Source organism: Clupea harengus, chromosome 2, assembly GCF_900700415.2.
Source record: "Clupea harengus chromosome 2, Ch_v2.0.2, whole genome shotgun sequence".
Classification (NCBI taxonomy): domain Eukaryota; kingdom Metazoa; phylum Chordata; class Actinopteri; order Clupeiformes; family Clupeidae; genus Clupea; species Clupea harengus.
In genome coordinates, this window is record NC_045153.1 from 22526149 (window position 1) to 22542285 (window position 16137).

A 16137-nucleotide genomic window follows, 5' to 3' on the forward strand; every position below is an offset into this window, starting at 1 on the left:
ACTCTCTGGCTGAAGTGACACTGCGACGCATAAAAATGCCCATTAGACAGGTCACCTTTGATTCCCTGTTGAGGCAGGAGGGGTGAAACAAAACTAGACGCCAGACACTGTGCAAAGTGGAATGCAGTTAATACGAATGCAGATTATTCCACTGGAGCCCCGCTGGGTCAATACGGCCACTGATCCTACTGCAGCCAGTGCTGGACCACAGCCCATACAGTCTCTCCATCTCTCTTCACAGCCAGCCTCTCTCTCTGGCTGTCTCTGCTGGACACCTGTGTGGATGTCTCTCGACCGGCCTGACTCACTCGCTCTCTGATTTTTTCCCTTTCTCTCTCTCCTTATATTGATGTCTGTAGTCTGCCTCCCTACCTCGACACTCTTTCTCTTACTCTCTTTAACACACAGACACACACACACACACACACACACACACACACACACACACACACACACACACACACACACACACACACACACACACACACACACACAATGTGAAGTGGGGTTCTGAAAAGGATACGCAAGCAGTTGTACATGTCCTGTAAGGGCTTGTCATCAGCAAAGAGACGTGACTGCACAAGCTCATGGATGTAGTTCACCTGCAGGCTGTGGACGAGGGCCTTGCCATCTGTGAGAGAGAGAGAGAGAGAGAGAGAGAGAGAGAGAGAGAGAGAGAGAGAGAGAGAGAGAGAAAGAAAGAAAGAAAGAAAGAAAGAGAGTCATTAAAGAACACACAGCAGGACACACATGGAGTGACTACAATCATTCAATCCTCAGATCATGAAGTCATCACTACAATAGAACAGCGCAGTGCTTCAACCAGACAACGCGCTATGTCCACAGACACATAACTCTCTCTCTCTTTCTCTCTCTCATCTGTGTGTGTGGTGTGGGGGACCAGCTGATATTCAGAGGATGAAAGGGGGCCCGGCTGCTACGCATTGGAAGCTGGAGGGCTGCCATGCTGGCCAGCGGGAGACGACTGCAGCCTGGCTCATTAATCACACATTAATATTACAGTGGGCTCCACAAAAACCCCTATGAGGAGCAGCTTTTCTCCACAGTGCTCCCGTGATTAGAGGCTTGTAATCACTGGGCCTCTTTTCAAGCACTGTCTGCCTCTCCAGGGTGTGGGACACACACACCCTCACACACACACACACAAATCAATACTGCACTATTACCGTCTAGTTTGGCGGCGAAATTCATGAGTCATTTAAAAAGCAGTCCAGGAAGGGACCGTATGAAAGAGTACGGCATCGTACCGCATCAGAAGAACAACACGAGCCAGGAGCTGGCAGACGAGTGTTTGATACTGAACAGGTGGCAGCACATTCCTGCTATTTTTCTCTGACGCAGCACATGGGTTTAGACTACAGAGCATCAAGAGCATTTTCTCTGACTTACACTGCTGCCATAAAAATGGGGTGTCGTTCCCTTGAGAAGACAAATGCGTTTAGCAATTCAAACATTTAGGAACACAATCTGATGTACTCCTAATCACAACATACTGGCTACTGACATGGCACTCAAAGGTTTTACTTTTTTTAAAGAGTTGTATTCCGCACTACTGATGGACCTTCACAAAGGCTAAACGAGGCAGGCACCAAGGCATACTAAATGCAACCTGTCCGCCACTGAAAACAAATGAAGTTCAACTATATTTCTCTAGCACATTTCATACACCGGGCAACACAATGTGCTTTACATAAAGTGTCAATACATCAATGTCCTCTTTGCCTCTGTTAATCACAAATACCATGGCAGCAGTTGATTGCTAGAAACATAAAAAGAATATGGGTTGGCAAGGGCGACTCAGACCACCTGTGGTGACTGAGGCGAGGAGGAGAGGAGAGGAGAGGAGAGGAGAGGAGAGGGGACAGAAGAGGAGAGGAGAGGAGAGAAGAGGAGAGGAGAGGCAAGGAGGAGAGGAGAGGCGAGGAGGAGAGGCGAGGCGAGGAGGAGAAGAGAGGTGAGGAGAGGAGCGGAGAGGCAAGGAGGAGAGGAGAGAGAAGAGGAGAGGAGAGAGGACTTTGCCATGTCTGTTACTCTGTCCTGGGTGTGATAGCGGCCCTCATTGCATCCTCACCTCCGGTCTCCTTGTCCTCCACGAGGATCTCCAGCTTAAGGAGCCTCCAGGGAATGTCGGGGTCGTCTCCCATCACTGTCAGCGTGGCTTCAAACTCCCCCTCCACACGGAACTTCACTCGTCCATTGGCTACACACACACACACACACACACACACACACACAATCATAAATGTACATACACAACCAAGCACCCTATTTACATTAGGATTTAACAACCCTAAATAAAGAATGATGACCCAGGGAAACTGTAGACAACATTAAGATATTCACAAATCTCAGGGCACCATTATTATATCACCACCATGCAAGCCCATCTACTCATCCCACATATCAGGTAGACAACCTGTTCACACAGATTTACCCCAAAGGCCATGCTGTGCCCCAGACTGCAGGTGGAGATGATGACGATGACGATGATGATGATGATGATGATATGTGGGTGAAGAGGAGTTTTGGGTGTGATGATGTGGCACTTACCGACAGTGAGGTTGGCCAGCTGAGGGGGCAGGTCAGTGGTGACGAGCCGATGCCGCAGTATCTGGTTGAGCTGGTTCAGAGTGGTCTGTTTCTCGACCTTAGTGATGGGGTCTGGAGGAATGATCTTGTCCTGAGGATGAAGGAACCGACAGTCAGACACAGACAGACAGACGGACGCATGCACCTGCATTTAAAGTCTCTTCAACACTCGGCTTGATAATGACACACACAAGCAGGAACACTTATTAAAAAGCAGTCATCACAAAGTGTAGAGAAAACATCAAAACGCTTCCCCGTGGGAGGAGCAGACAAGAGAGAGAGAGAGAGAGAGAAAATGTGAGTCACCAAGACAGAGAGAAAAGGCTAGCGAGTGTTATCAAAGAGTCACGACAACACTTTTTAATTAGCTTAATTAGCATGAATTAGAGCAATCTCCACCTGCTGCCTCCCACTCGGGACAGATTTAGAGAAGCGTGCCTTAACAAAGCTGCCTGTCTGCTTATGAGTCACACAAACACACATGCAAACCTAATATTACCTTCACATTTATTTACTTCATAAAATACAATAGGACAAGTGAGTGTGAGGTCAGTAAAGGACATGCTTACGGTTGTGATTTGGCTCTATGCACAAGGCTGGAGGATGGATATCCTTTACCCACCCCACTGTCACTCGTTTCATATTGCTTTTTTATAACATATTTTCTATATTTTGACTTCTTTCATTTCGTTCAATTTTGATGATTCATTATCTTCTCCACAAAATAGTTCCAACCGAGTGTTGAGTCAGAGAGGTTACTTGTACACGTTCATTTGTACACACACCTGTTTTTACGTGACGTGCATTTGTACACTCGCCTGTTTTTAACGTTCATTTGTACCTTCCCCCTACTCCATTTTCTTCCTTTCCACACTCGAAAACTTAAAAAAATGCAACTTTAAAAAAAGATCTGCCTGCTATTCTGCTCTCTCGCTTTGAATGAATGGAATGTTGATGTATAATTGAATGGTTAAAGTAGATCAAACGCGGAGTGATTACTAGCGAAGAAGAGAAGAAGAAGAGTCGTGCGTGGAGACGTGCCAGGATATCCCCACATATTGAATGCCTCTTGTCCAATCAGAAATTAATTAATTGTTCGACCGGATCTAACTGTTGAATAAAGGGGGGGAATTCTCCCCCTTCATTCACTACATTGATATCAGAGTAAGCCCTTGCCCCATTGGTATCCCATTATTTCTCTTAGGATTGTTTAATGTCTATGTGAAGCCATTTAGCATCATCTGCAAGTTTTTGTGATCGCTTTGAACACGAGACTGTCTTTTATTGGTGAGCTGATTTTGAGAAATTATACTTTGAATCAGGCTATGCAGCAAACAGTGTTTCCTGATTGCTATGGTTGCCTAGTTGCTATGCTAGCTTAAAGAACTTTTAAACAATTTAAATGGCAGAGTTCCATTGGCATGAAATGATAGCTAGTCATCTATCTGATGTTAGTCTCCTCAATTTATAAATATCATAAAAGGAGCAGGTGCTTCTCTGCTTGGCCCCTAAATACCTAAGTTTAACTTGGCAGCTAATTAGTTCAGATTAACACACCCTAGGAACTGCCAACTGTTAAAAGGGTTCCCTAAGCTAGAGATAGATAACGCACTCACCCTGATGCAAGTGGGCAGACGTGGGTAGGAGCCCGTGGTCAGCACATCAATGGCGAAAGGTATGGCAAAGCTGGGCAATCGGGCATGTACCAGGGCATCCCGTGCCAACGATGCCAGGCGATCTGCCGTGTCTACGAAGAGAAAGGCCTGCTGATCCAGGAAGCTGGAGATCATCTGTTGGCATGGGAACAGGTCTTAGCATTTCATCTCATTCTCCTGCAATCATGAGTCAAACGCTACTGCAGCAAGTCATCAGATTTTACACTTGCATGAAATGACAATGAGGATTCACATACCGCACATTTCTCCACCTTCCCTGCGTTGCTCGCCCATTTCACGAGAGCAAGCAGCCTGACGAACAGCTGCCTGGTGCGACTCGCAAACTGCACTATCTCAATTTTCCTGTGTGCAACAACAGAAATATGTTATTACGTGTTATGATCCAAATAAATAACCTCTACAAAGAACCGGACATGATGATATAAATGTCAGTAAGAGTCACTTGCTCACCTTTCCATGTCTGTCTTTCTGGGCAGCCTGTATGAAATACAAACACAAAATAAATAAACATGTGCAACATGCAGACTTGGCTTGGCAATAATAGACCCAAGCCAGAATTCAGCTGTGGACCAAATTCATACGAGACCACACACACACATTCTTAATTGAATGATGACATAGGATGGCTATATCACAGCGGTTCTGGGGCAAGGACAAATGATTTTCCATTTGATTAAATGAACTTCAAATAGGCCTACATTCCGGCTCAGCTCAAAGTCTCTGCATGTAACGGTCACAATCCAATCATGGCCCCATAATGCAGACTCACTGCAGAACCCCAATTATCCCCATGAGGGCCACATCTGTCTACTCCACTATGATGATGCACTTTTGCCCCTTGACATCAGTGATGGTACAAACTGACCCCATGTTCATTATCAGAAAGCTGGGCCTAATTCCACCCAGGCCACAGCAGAACACGGGAGAAAGATATTGAAAAATAAGTTAGTAGATGGATGACGATCACTGTATGGCCTCATGACCTCAACAAACCACACCATACATTACACATGGCCTATTTATAATTAATCTGTGATCTACTGTATTCTACTCTCATCCTTTCAAATGGAATTAAAGCACCCACAGTGAAGACCCCCACCTTCCTACTATGAGCACCTCAATGTGAAGGCCATAATAGCAGACAGGTGTCTGAAATTAGGGAAATGAATGGCTATAAACGTTACACAAGTCAGCCATGGCATTGCATTAGAAAAACTGTGTACAATAATCATCCATTCATTCATTCATTCAATTCAATAATAATCAGCTATGTTGATTCTTAGCATACTGTTGCATGAGATCACTGTATGTCATTATCACTGAATCAATGAACACGATTAGTGGCTAGTACAACACTTGAATCAAAAACGTCACGCGATAACCTTAGCTAACATACAATAACAGTTCGTTTAATCATTAGTCATCACTGGATCGTGTAGTTTTTAGGACTCATTCTAAACGTTAGCTAATACTATTTTGAATGAGTTAGCTTACTGGCTAACTGAGACTCCAACCGAACCAGCTAACGTTAACTTACAGCTAGCTAACAATATTCAATGAATGTGAGCACGGTCGTGCGTGTTCCCTCAAGTGAACCAACTTCACTGAAGGGACCGCAAATGTTACTTACAGCTCGGCCAAAAGGTTAATTTCATGGTAGGTCCTCTGGAGAAGGAATTCGATGAGAAGACTAAGTCGAACACCTTGGGTCGCCGGTGTACCCGGGGGAGGTGGCTGTGTTGCTGTGGTCGGACCCCCGGCTGGGACCAGTTGGCCATCAGCGCCAATCTGCACCGGAGCCATTTTAAAATAACAAGCCAAGATAAAGCGTTTGAAAGCGAAAATACAAGCTGCGAGGCTATACTGCTATAGACCTGAACGAATATTAATAAATTAAATATGTCCCGCTTTTGGTGGAAGGCAAGTTTTCTTCGCCTCCATGAAAAAGCCGGTAAATAGCCTCTATTTATCGACTTGCTATCAAAAGGAGCCGTAAGCTTGTGACCGCCATCATTGCTCTCTGCTACAGGAAGTGATTGTGACCGCCACTAGTCAGTGGAGGAAAAAGAGAGAGGAGGAGCAAAACGGAAAATTTGGAAACGGAAGTCCTTCTCGGAGTATGAGTAAATCAGACTTCACGTTTTATGGATGAAATAGTCAGGCCTATGTTTTTCGGTGCTCTCTTGTAAACGCTTTCAGTCTGACTTGTAAGCCTAGGAGGCCATATCTGAGTATGGCTCTGTGATCTTTTTCTTTCTAAAAGAAACAGTGTGGAAATAATATTGCATAGCCTATCTGACGAAAGTTACTTAATACTAACATTAATAACGAGAAGAAAAAAAGGCAGACAAATAGGAAGGCAGTAAATAGGCTACAAATTCTATGTAGTCCTCAACGTGGTTGGAGAGGCAAACAAGTCATCAATTTCCTACAGCTCAAACCTGCAGACCTCCAGAGAATACTGCAGCAGCACTACAAATCAGCTGAAAAATTATAATGAATTGCAATCGTAGATCAAAATGTTGCAATCATTTTTATACATTTCAGTGAATGGCATTACAAGGCCGTACTACTACATTTTTACAAGCCAACCTACAGCCTACAGTTGAGTAGCACAGACGCATGCCAGAATTCTTACAGACCCATCTAGACTTCACAATCGATTTCTACCTGATGAACATACAACAATTTGAGGAAATAGAGGATAGGGACTGTGTTGTCAAAAATGTACATTTGGACCAAGGGCCCTTTTTTTCATGGCTTAGCTCTAGCTGTGGATTCACTGCACTATAGTGAACGTGATTAAATCAGTTTAAGTTTATGATTGATTTTATGTACTAGTAATAATAAAAGTACCATCTTTTTTATCAGTAGGCCTATAGTCCAAAAAAAGACAATAACTCCAATGATAACAGAGTAGTCTGACTTTACCCAGACTAAATTTATCCCCATTGCTTTAGATTTCATTTTCGCCATGATAGTGCTTTATTTGACCTTCGAGGGCTGAAGTCGAAAACAAACAATTCTGACATTTGAGTAAATCAGAGAAGCTCAGTATGCAGATGACATAGCAATTTTTTGTGATAGGCTACATCCTCTGGACTATAACTACTAGCCTACTAGAAGCCTATAAAGACCAGGCTTAAAAGATGGGTTTACAAATTAACACTGCTATGTGTATCGGACCTGAAACTGACTTTTTTATTGATGGCACCAGATTGATAAATGTCAGTCGTTTCAAATACCTTGGAAGTTATGTAACAAATGACTGCTCCGAGAAGGAGGAACTGGCAGCATGCTTCCAAGGAACGTAATGCACATTTGGAAGGCTACATCAGAGAGTGTTTGATTCTTATGAACTTACGACTGAGAGCAAAGTCTACAATCAATGTCCTATCCACTACTACTAATGTATGGAAGTGAAACTTGTACACTGTATCATCATCAAGTCAGAAAACTACATACAATTCAACAACGCCATCTCTGGGCTATTATAAAGGTAAGATGGGATAATTACATTGAAGAGGTACTGATAAGAAAAGGAGTGGAAGACACAGAGCTTAAGCTGGTCAGAATCCATCTACGCTGGCTAGGCCATGTCTCTTGAATGGATTATAACAGACCTGTAAAGAAATTTGATCTGTTGGGCGTCTTAAATTATGCTATGAAGACCTGCAAAAATGCTCTGAAATGTGGTGGTGCTCTCAACCAATGGAAGGAGAAAGTAGATAGCCATCAAGAATGAAGACAATGAATTCATGACATGTAGAAAAGTCCACGAAAAGCAAATCTGCGAATATGAGAGAAGCGATACAAGGAAAAAGTACACCAAACACAAATAGTTTATTTTATCTTTATTTAATTTCATTTAATTTAGTAGTTTATATGTTATCTAAATGGATACATTTTACATTATCAGTACAGAGAGTGCAACAATGAATACGTTCAGTCTTGCCAGTGCCCATTAGTCTGATACTCTTCCTGGTGTTCCTGTGCATGTTTGTTTAATTTATATTGATCAAGAAAGATGAAAGGTGAACGTATGAAGATGTTGTTGTTCTGCAAATAAGGAAACCCACAGCATGAACAGATGTATGACTAACACTGGTGATGCCCAGGTCTCAGATGTATTAAATAGCATATTAATGTCTATCCTTCTGCAGGGTTGCTAAGCCCACAACAAGTCACTTAACCTCAACACAAGCCAAAATAAAACATGACTCAACCGGTGATAACTTTAAAAGAAAACAAGTACACAGTTGCTTCTGATAAGCAAATATGTCATAGAAGCTAAAAAGTACTTAAGAGAATCATTCATGTGCACATGCATAGAAGGATGGGGTGAGGTAATATATGACTAGGAGGTTGGTGAAGCTATCTGCCCCTGCCCTCTGTAACATTTTGTATCATTCATTCTTATGGATGGCATGTTTTTTCCCCTCTGACACATTGTAGGGTCTTCAAAATAAAATGTAAGAAATGTAATTACCAATGTTTGTTGGGAGTGGGTTGAGGTTATAGCAAAGTGGAAATGCCTTCATTTGAAATCTGAACATTACAACATGTCCTTGGTTTCTGGGAGATTCTGTGTCTATTATTTTTTTAAACTGTTGTGAGCTCATTATCCATGTTGAGCTACAAGCTGATCTATTTACTGTCAGTATAATTTGGATCTGTGCTCATTAGCTATAGCCCTAGCTTAGTATGAATTCGGTGGAATGTTTCCAGACCACAATAAGCTGTCAACATGGGCTAGCTGCATCAGTCTTGCATAATTACCATCCAAAGATTCCTCACTGTATTCACTGTAACACTGTATTCATCATTGTATTCGTCTCTGTATTTACTAAAATGTTCCATTGAATTTCAGTTGGTATAGAGGCAATGATAACTTGTGTCAGTCAAAACTAGAGATGCATTTCCTCCAAAAAAATGTGAATGTGATTGCACCACAACAGCAGTTGGACGTTGCATACCGCAACCTATGTAATTACATGGATGTTAACACTTCACCCTATGAAAGAAAGGTTTGACTCTCCTACCACCTGTTGGATAAGCAGTAAATATAATTTAACAAGGCGTAGGGCAGAAATTCTCTAAGACCATTGACCCACACACTCTGCTATTAAAATATTAATCTGTCAATGTTCAAAATGAATTGTTGGTGTCACTTCATTGTGTGCAATGCATCTTGTCGAGATATATGAAGAGCTTGACTACTCAGTTCCTCTGAAGGGCGTCTGTTGCCTTTACCTTCATGCCACAGCAAGACAATAAAGACTCTTTTCATTAGTGGCATCTCTGTGGTGGAATGACCTACCTAGTACTATTCGATCAAGTGACAGCCATGGTACATTCAAAGAGTATCACAAAGCGTTTAAAGACTGACTTCTTTAGAACTCATATGTCATTCTTCTATATTTGTTACAAGCCCTACAGTCTTTATATTATCATAGTTAATACAATTATTGTTCATTTTACTATGATCTGCAATAATACTGTTATAAACATTTTGTTGTATCGTGCATGATGTTTTTTTTTCTTTTTTTTTTTCACTTTGGACAAATACCATAACCATTTTCATCCTTTGTGTCTCAACACCACAGCTGATTTTAGTTAATACATACATTCTATGAAGGCTTGAGGGCTATCTGTTGGTGTATTCTCGCGTATTCTGTAGATGAAAATGACAACAATATTACAGGGAAACAGTGTGCCAGTTGAATTGAGTTGATATCTGAGCTGACTAACATTCCTGTAATGAACAGCACAGCAAATTCAAAAAATAAATAGAGACATCTGTATCATTACATTACTCAGTCTCCTCTGCAGGGACAGGGATGCACATGTATCACATATATATGCATTCTCTATGTCTCCAAAACACAGCAGATGTTTGTTAATCAGTACATTTGATTTAGGTATGAGAGATGTTCTTATGTAGGTTTGTTGGTGTATTCTTGTATATTTTGTTAAATACAGTATGTGTACACACGTGGTTTGTCGTGAGCACACATAACAAAGCCACCTGAAGTGAAGGACTTTTTTAATGTTTCTGTCATAGTATTATCGCTACACGTGTTTTGCAAAAGGATATATATAGCCATATTATATTCACAGCTTTTTCAGTCACAGCTTTTTCAACATCTCTGTCATAACAAATAACATAGCACCACAGAGCATATTGTGTTTGTCACTACATACATTTGAAAGAGGTTGGTTGAATGTTTTTGGAGTTGCCTGTTTTAAAAATGTAAAAAAAAGAGAGTTATTGGAAAGATTGATCTGTTGCTTTACTGTTGGGCATTTTTGAAGTAACTGGCGTGAAATGTCTGACACATTTCAGCAGAGGCATTTTGCTTAGTGTTATGGGCATTTCATGTAGCTAAGAAGTCTAACATTCAACTGAAAACATTTCCACTCATTTTAATTTCATAACTGACTTTTGAAACCAAACCAACAGTGGCAAATGGTTGTGATTAATTATCTGAAGTGTACTGTAGTGTCCTATTGGCTACATATGAGCAGATATTTACACACAGAGTTAACATTAGTAATATGGCTTGCTCAGATAACTTAACTAGCTAGCAGCTTGCCTGCATTCGTACAAATAAAATTTCATATCTGGCTTGTGCTGTAATCAATTATGCAAAATATGTGTAGAATGAACCATCTTTGCAAGCTACCTTAGCATTGTTTACTTTGTCTTGATACTAGATTGCTGGTTCATTGTTTGTGTAGCTAAATCTAATCACTCAAACGAAAAAGTTTTCTCTTAGTTGCACTTCTGAGTATCAGAGCTTATAAAATAAGAAAGACCATTTTAATCCATAAATAGTTTCTCAGAAAACTGTGGGTGGATTTAAGTCACCAAAAATCATCAGAACAACAACAACAACAACAACAACAACAACAATAATAATAATAATAATAACACCTTAAAGAATAATATGTGATCGCTTACACAATCACATAATCATGTTTTAAATTATTAGAAGAGCAGTTATGCAAGAAAGCGCACTGCATTCACAAAGGAAAAATAACATTGCACACCTTATCTTGCAATTATAACCTACTCATTTATATCGTAATAAAGAGAAAAGATCTCATAATTATGAGAAAAGATCGTTTGTGAATGCAGTGCGCTTCTGTAATTATGCACTACATAGATGGCAGAATCTAGACATTTAAGGGTGGTGTGCACCTTCTGTGTGTGATATGACCACTTTGCTCCAACTTTCTAAAATGTTTGTATTATTTACCAAGAGATAACCATTGTTTAAATAATGCATTACAAATTATTACATTACATTACATTAGTAATCTCATTAAATTGATAGTAACTACTAACAGAAAGAAGTAATTGCATTTTTTATATTTGTATCACATTACTGTAATATAGTTACATGATTATATCTCCATCCAGTTAAATAAATTCTTCCTGAGCTGCCTCCCATGTTTGCATGATGTCATTGTCAACGAACTCCTGTCCAATCTCTAATTTCTGCTTCCTTACCCATCTAACCCCTGCATTTCTTACCATCTCTGATTACTTTTTCTCTTCCACATGTTTGTGCCAGTATGTGTTACATTGATTGTGCGTTAAACCATATTAATAAATGACAAACAAAATATATGTGAGTGTTGATATGATACACTGTGTAGATTTTCAGTCTGGCTACTGAAGAAGTAAAGTAGTTAGTAATGTGATTATTTTTCCAATACAGTACTGAGTAAAAGTTTAAGAGAAGTAATGAGTAATCTGTAATGGATTACTTTATTTGGCTACCAACACTGCAGCGAACAATATAATGTAATGAGTTGTTTTGAACAGCAGTGACATTATAATGTACAGTTAATAGAAGAGCTAATAGACATTGTATGTGTTGATTGTAGAGCATGGATTGGTCAACTGCAGAATTTCTGTTAAAATTGATATGAAGTATATTTCACCAGATGTGTATGATAAGTTCAGTTCTGACCTTATATTAACAACCTCCATTCCAATGACCTGTTACATCCATTCTGTTACACTGATGCTGTTTTCTCCAGTGTTTTTCAGCAGGACTTGCATATGACACTTGTGTTTTGAAATAAAACCAGCATTGTCTTTTCTCAAATATGAAGGAGCACAATTGAGCCACCCTGGAATGGCTCCCTGATGATTTCACAGTGTCTATCCTGTGAATAGTTCTGCATATGAACATTATTCATGCATCCGAAATTGGTTATTTCTCAAACTACTATGAAACTGAGTACATACATTTGAGAAAGTGTTGAACTGATTGTGTTCATTTTGTTGTGTTGTGCATCTTCCTTCATTCGCCCTTGTCTCTTCCTCTTAAATAGGTTGACTGGCAGTCTTTACATCGGTTGTCTGTAATGAGTTGCTTGTTGGGATTGTTTTTTGCTGTTGTATTGTGTGATTAGGCTGTAGTTAGCTTCTAAGGGTACTTCCACACTAGAGCTTTTGGAAGGGTCCGCTTGAGCCGTTAGTTCTGCTTGTTTTGTTGATGTGTAAGCTGTTTTCCGAACTTGGCTACACACCAAGGGACCGTACCCGAGTCCTGCAGAAAACAAGGGCCTGGGGTACAGTCCACCTAAGCTCCAGTGTGGTCCGTATTTGTTGTGAAAGTTATCCAATCTAAAACCAGGAAGAATGACTGCTGATGGATCCAACTTCTCCAAAAATCAAACCAATCAGCATTAAATGTGATGAACTAAAAGTATTAACTAACTAAGCAACTTTTGCAAAATCATCTCACATTGCTGCCTAAAATGAAAAGCTGCAAAATCATCTCACATTGCTGCCTACTTTCCCTTAATTTGCGTTGATGCCTAGCAACATTGGTAAATAAAAGCTGCACGTTCCTTTCATTTTGACATATGTCAATGGACCATGGTTCGCATGCATGACCTATTTAATGTGAAAGGAGACCAGTGGGCCGGGGCAGGAGCGGGGGGAATAATCGAACTGAAGTTCGGACCAGCAAAATGGACCAAATGTCAAAACAACCTAATTCATCTTCTTCTTGCTTTTTTAAAATAATGTCCATTGATACTGTAAATTAATTAAACTATTGTCTGTGGACTTAACTGATCAAGCAGGACAAATGTAGCTGTGTTTTTCACATTCAGCAAAAATAAACTATTCGACTAAACAATTAACAAAATGAAACTGAAGCAGCTTTCATGTTTTCTTTGGCAGGGAGTATAGTGGTGGCAGATGATCTTTAAGGCCAGTCATGTTACCCTCATTGTAGCAACAGACCAAAGGTTAGTGGGTTCATGCCAAAGGTAATGTGAAGGGAAAGTGCAGGAAAACTTGCTAGTGTCTGTAACAATATTGTGCTGAGCAGTACACACAGTGTGGCCTAGGAGGTGGCCTGTATAAAGGGGGGTTAATCCTGGTCAGGCAGCACAGGCTATACAAGGCTGTTGAATGAGTCAGCATTAGTTTTTCTGCGGAAGAGCTGTCCTTACATCATTTTCACCTCATTTCCAATCCTCAAGTTACATGTATATACCTGAGTTTGAAACGAAACAAAAAAGACAGGTGTTGTCGTCCCATCCACTTACAAAATAATTATTTAATACTTTGGCAATACCTCACGGTCAAGATCTCAAACATCTGCACCAGAATAATTTAATAAGCAACTGGTCATCACATCTTTCTCTCTCTCCCTCTCTCTCTCTCTCACACACACACACACACAAGCACACCTCAGAAGCCAGAGTTCACAGACTGATACCAAATGACACATACAGGCAATGGCTGATACCATGGCAGCTAACAGTACTGCTGGTGTTAGATGGGAATATTGATAAAACTGACCCTATTATACATTAGTGTAGTGACAGTCAAGACCCAACTTCACAAATAATGATTCTGTTCTATTTCATTTAGAGGAAATGTTGGTTGAGGCACAAGTTAATGTAATTAGGCGTATCTTTGCGCTTGCTTTGTAAATACAAGTTAGGCTATGTCAGTTTATTTATAAGTTCACTGATGCTTATAACGCTTTTTTATAAAGAAAAGCTTTAGGAAACTTGCATGGTAGGCCAACACTCAAGATCATACAAGTAGAAAGCTATGTCCATGGTCAAGATCCACCCCTAACAGCAGGTGGCGATACAAAAGGTTCAGCATTTAGCTATCTGCCTTGTTAGCAAATCGAGTTGGGAAACACAAAACCAGGAATGGATTATGATAGAGCTGGAGTGAGCTACTAGTTAGCTTGCCACGTACTAAGACATTGTTCCCTCTTTGCTGGTACGATTTTGACACGTTCTTAGTCACAAGAGAAGTCTTAAGTGATCGTTGAAGAGATCAGAAAGCATTCTGAAGTCGCATGAATTCCACCTCCCCGTGCAAGCTGACCAAATTTGAGCTAGCTGGCTAGCAACATTCTATCGGAGACTACTGCTGCCGCCATATTGAGCGAGACTCCGCTGTTTGCCATGCAGTGACTGACTTGCTCGGACTGAACTGACAACAGATCGGGGATAGAAGAGTTGGGGGGGCTGCCGTTGCTGGTGACGCAGGAAAAACACCCAAGAGCAGACAAAAAAAATCCAAGGAACTGAGATCACCTCAACATTCATTTTATGTAATGCGAAACAGCAGTTACACGAAACGTTTATAAGATAAACGACAAATGAGTTATTGGAGACTGGAGTAGCTAGTGAATAGAGGAGAAGTCATATCTAATTTCTGGTAAGTGGCTAGTATTGCTAATGTTTGGACTAGCTCGCTAGCTAGCGATAGTTGAAAAGCTGTGTTGTAGCTAGCTTACCATGTCAAGCTAACGTTAGCTTTATTCCTTCTACTGCACAACTTGTCTAGCTAGCACTAGCTTCTTTTGATATCAAAAGTTGTTCATATGGGGTGCACACAATTTGAGTCATTGGTGACGGATGATGCATTGTGTTGACATCAGATAATAGTGTGACAACTTGATTGTTTCGCTTACATGATCTTATGCTGGAAATATAACGTTATGTTGAAGCCGGTTGATGCCTAAACTGAAGTGAAAATGGCTGACGGCCTCTTCCTTATGTAGCCAGCTAGCTGGACTAGCTAGCTAATGTTACCACAGCGCGCGTTAAAGATTTAGGTTTTTGTTGTGTTTCATTCGTAGAAGCCTTATTCAAGCAGTATCAACACTCTCAAATAAACTGAATCTTTCCAATTACCCATCCTTTGAACTTCAACTACTGAGTAAACGTTGTCACCCATTGGTTTACGTTAACGTTGCTAGATCAGATACGTTCGAAACGACATCATTGCAAGCCTAGTTAGCTACTGGCTCACCCAATACCTTAGTAGCAAGCTAGTGATTGAACTGGCATTACCATATTCGTTAGAGAAATTGGAATGGTGCTACCGAGCCATAAAGCTAATTCTGCAGCTAGCCATATAGCACTAGCTTATCAGGAAACGGGCCTGAACCCTGCGTTAGGCCTATTTACTAGTTAGCGTTCTGAGTTAACGGTGGACGACGCGTTGAATTGGCATTGTCCTACACGAAAGTGTTCAATCATTTTATTTGGATCAGCAAAGTCAACTATTGAGTAACATTTATTGACGTTTGACCCACCGGAAACGCCCATGATGAAGCCTGGCTTTTTCGCAGCACTCAAAAGGACATTAGCAAGCTCGCTAACTTGGTAGCATTATGTAGCCTGTCGGAACTTGGGCACCTTGGGCTGGACAATTATTCAGCGAATTGACTTGGTAGGTTGGTTTATGCACATAAAGGGAAATATAGTGGACCCAACGTTCGATGGGAATCAAGTTATTCGATGTTGTGTATGCTACACATTTGCACTCAATAATGTCCAAATGTTT

At 40.7% G+C, this 16137-nt stretch overlaps 2 protein-coding genes across 9 annotated transcripts in view; one reads left to right on the forward strand and one right to left on the reverse strand.

Moving 5' to 3' along the window:
* The window catches only part of med14 (mediator complex subunit 14), a 28246-nt gene extending 21907 nt beyond the window's left edge, over positions 1-6339 (reverse strand). For both annotated transcript variants that reach the window (XM_012834049.3, XM_031586870.2), the window contains exons 1-7: positions 5917-6339; positions 4737-4763; positions 4523-4628; positions 4227-4400; positions 2572-2701; positions 2093-2221; positions 524-631 (exon numbers count right to left, since the gene is read on the reverse strand). In XM_012834049.3, coding sequence (XP_012689503.1) covers positions 524-631; positions 2093-2221; positions 2572-2701; positions 4227-4400; positions 4523-4628; positions 4737-4763; positions 5917-6089 — 847 coding nt within the window. In that variant the 5' untranslated portion in view covers positions 6090-6339. The remainder of the gene's footprint in view (positions 1-523; positions 632-2092; positions 2222-2571; positions 2702-4226; positions 4401-4522; positions 4629-4736; positions 4764-5916) is intronic.
* An 8113-nt stretch (positions 6340-14452) lies between these two features.
* usp9 (ubiquitin specific peptidase 9) overlaps positions 14453-16137 on the forward strand; it is a 49169-nt gene continuing 47484 nt past the window's right edge. For 5 of the 7 annotated variants that reach the window (XM_031586927.2, XM_031586944.2, XM_031586951.2 and 2 more), the window contains exon 1: positions 14454-15003. The gene's annotated coding sequence lies outside the window, so the exon portion shown is untranslated. Of the gene's footprint in view, positions 16024-16137 lie in introns of all 7 variants that reach the window. The other 2 variants (XM_031586940.2, XM_031586935.2) reach the window with 2 other exon arrangements.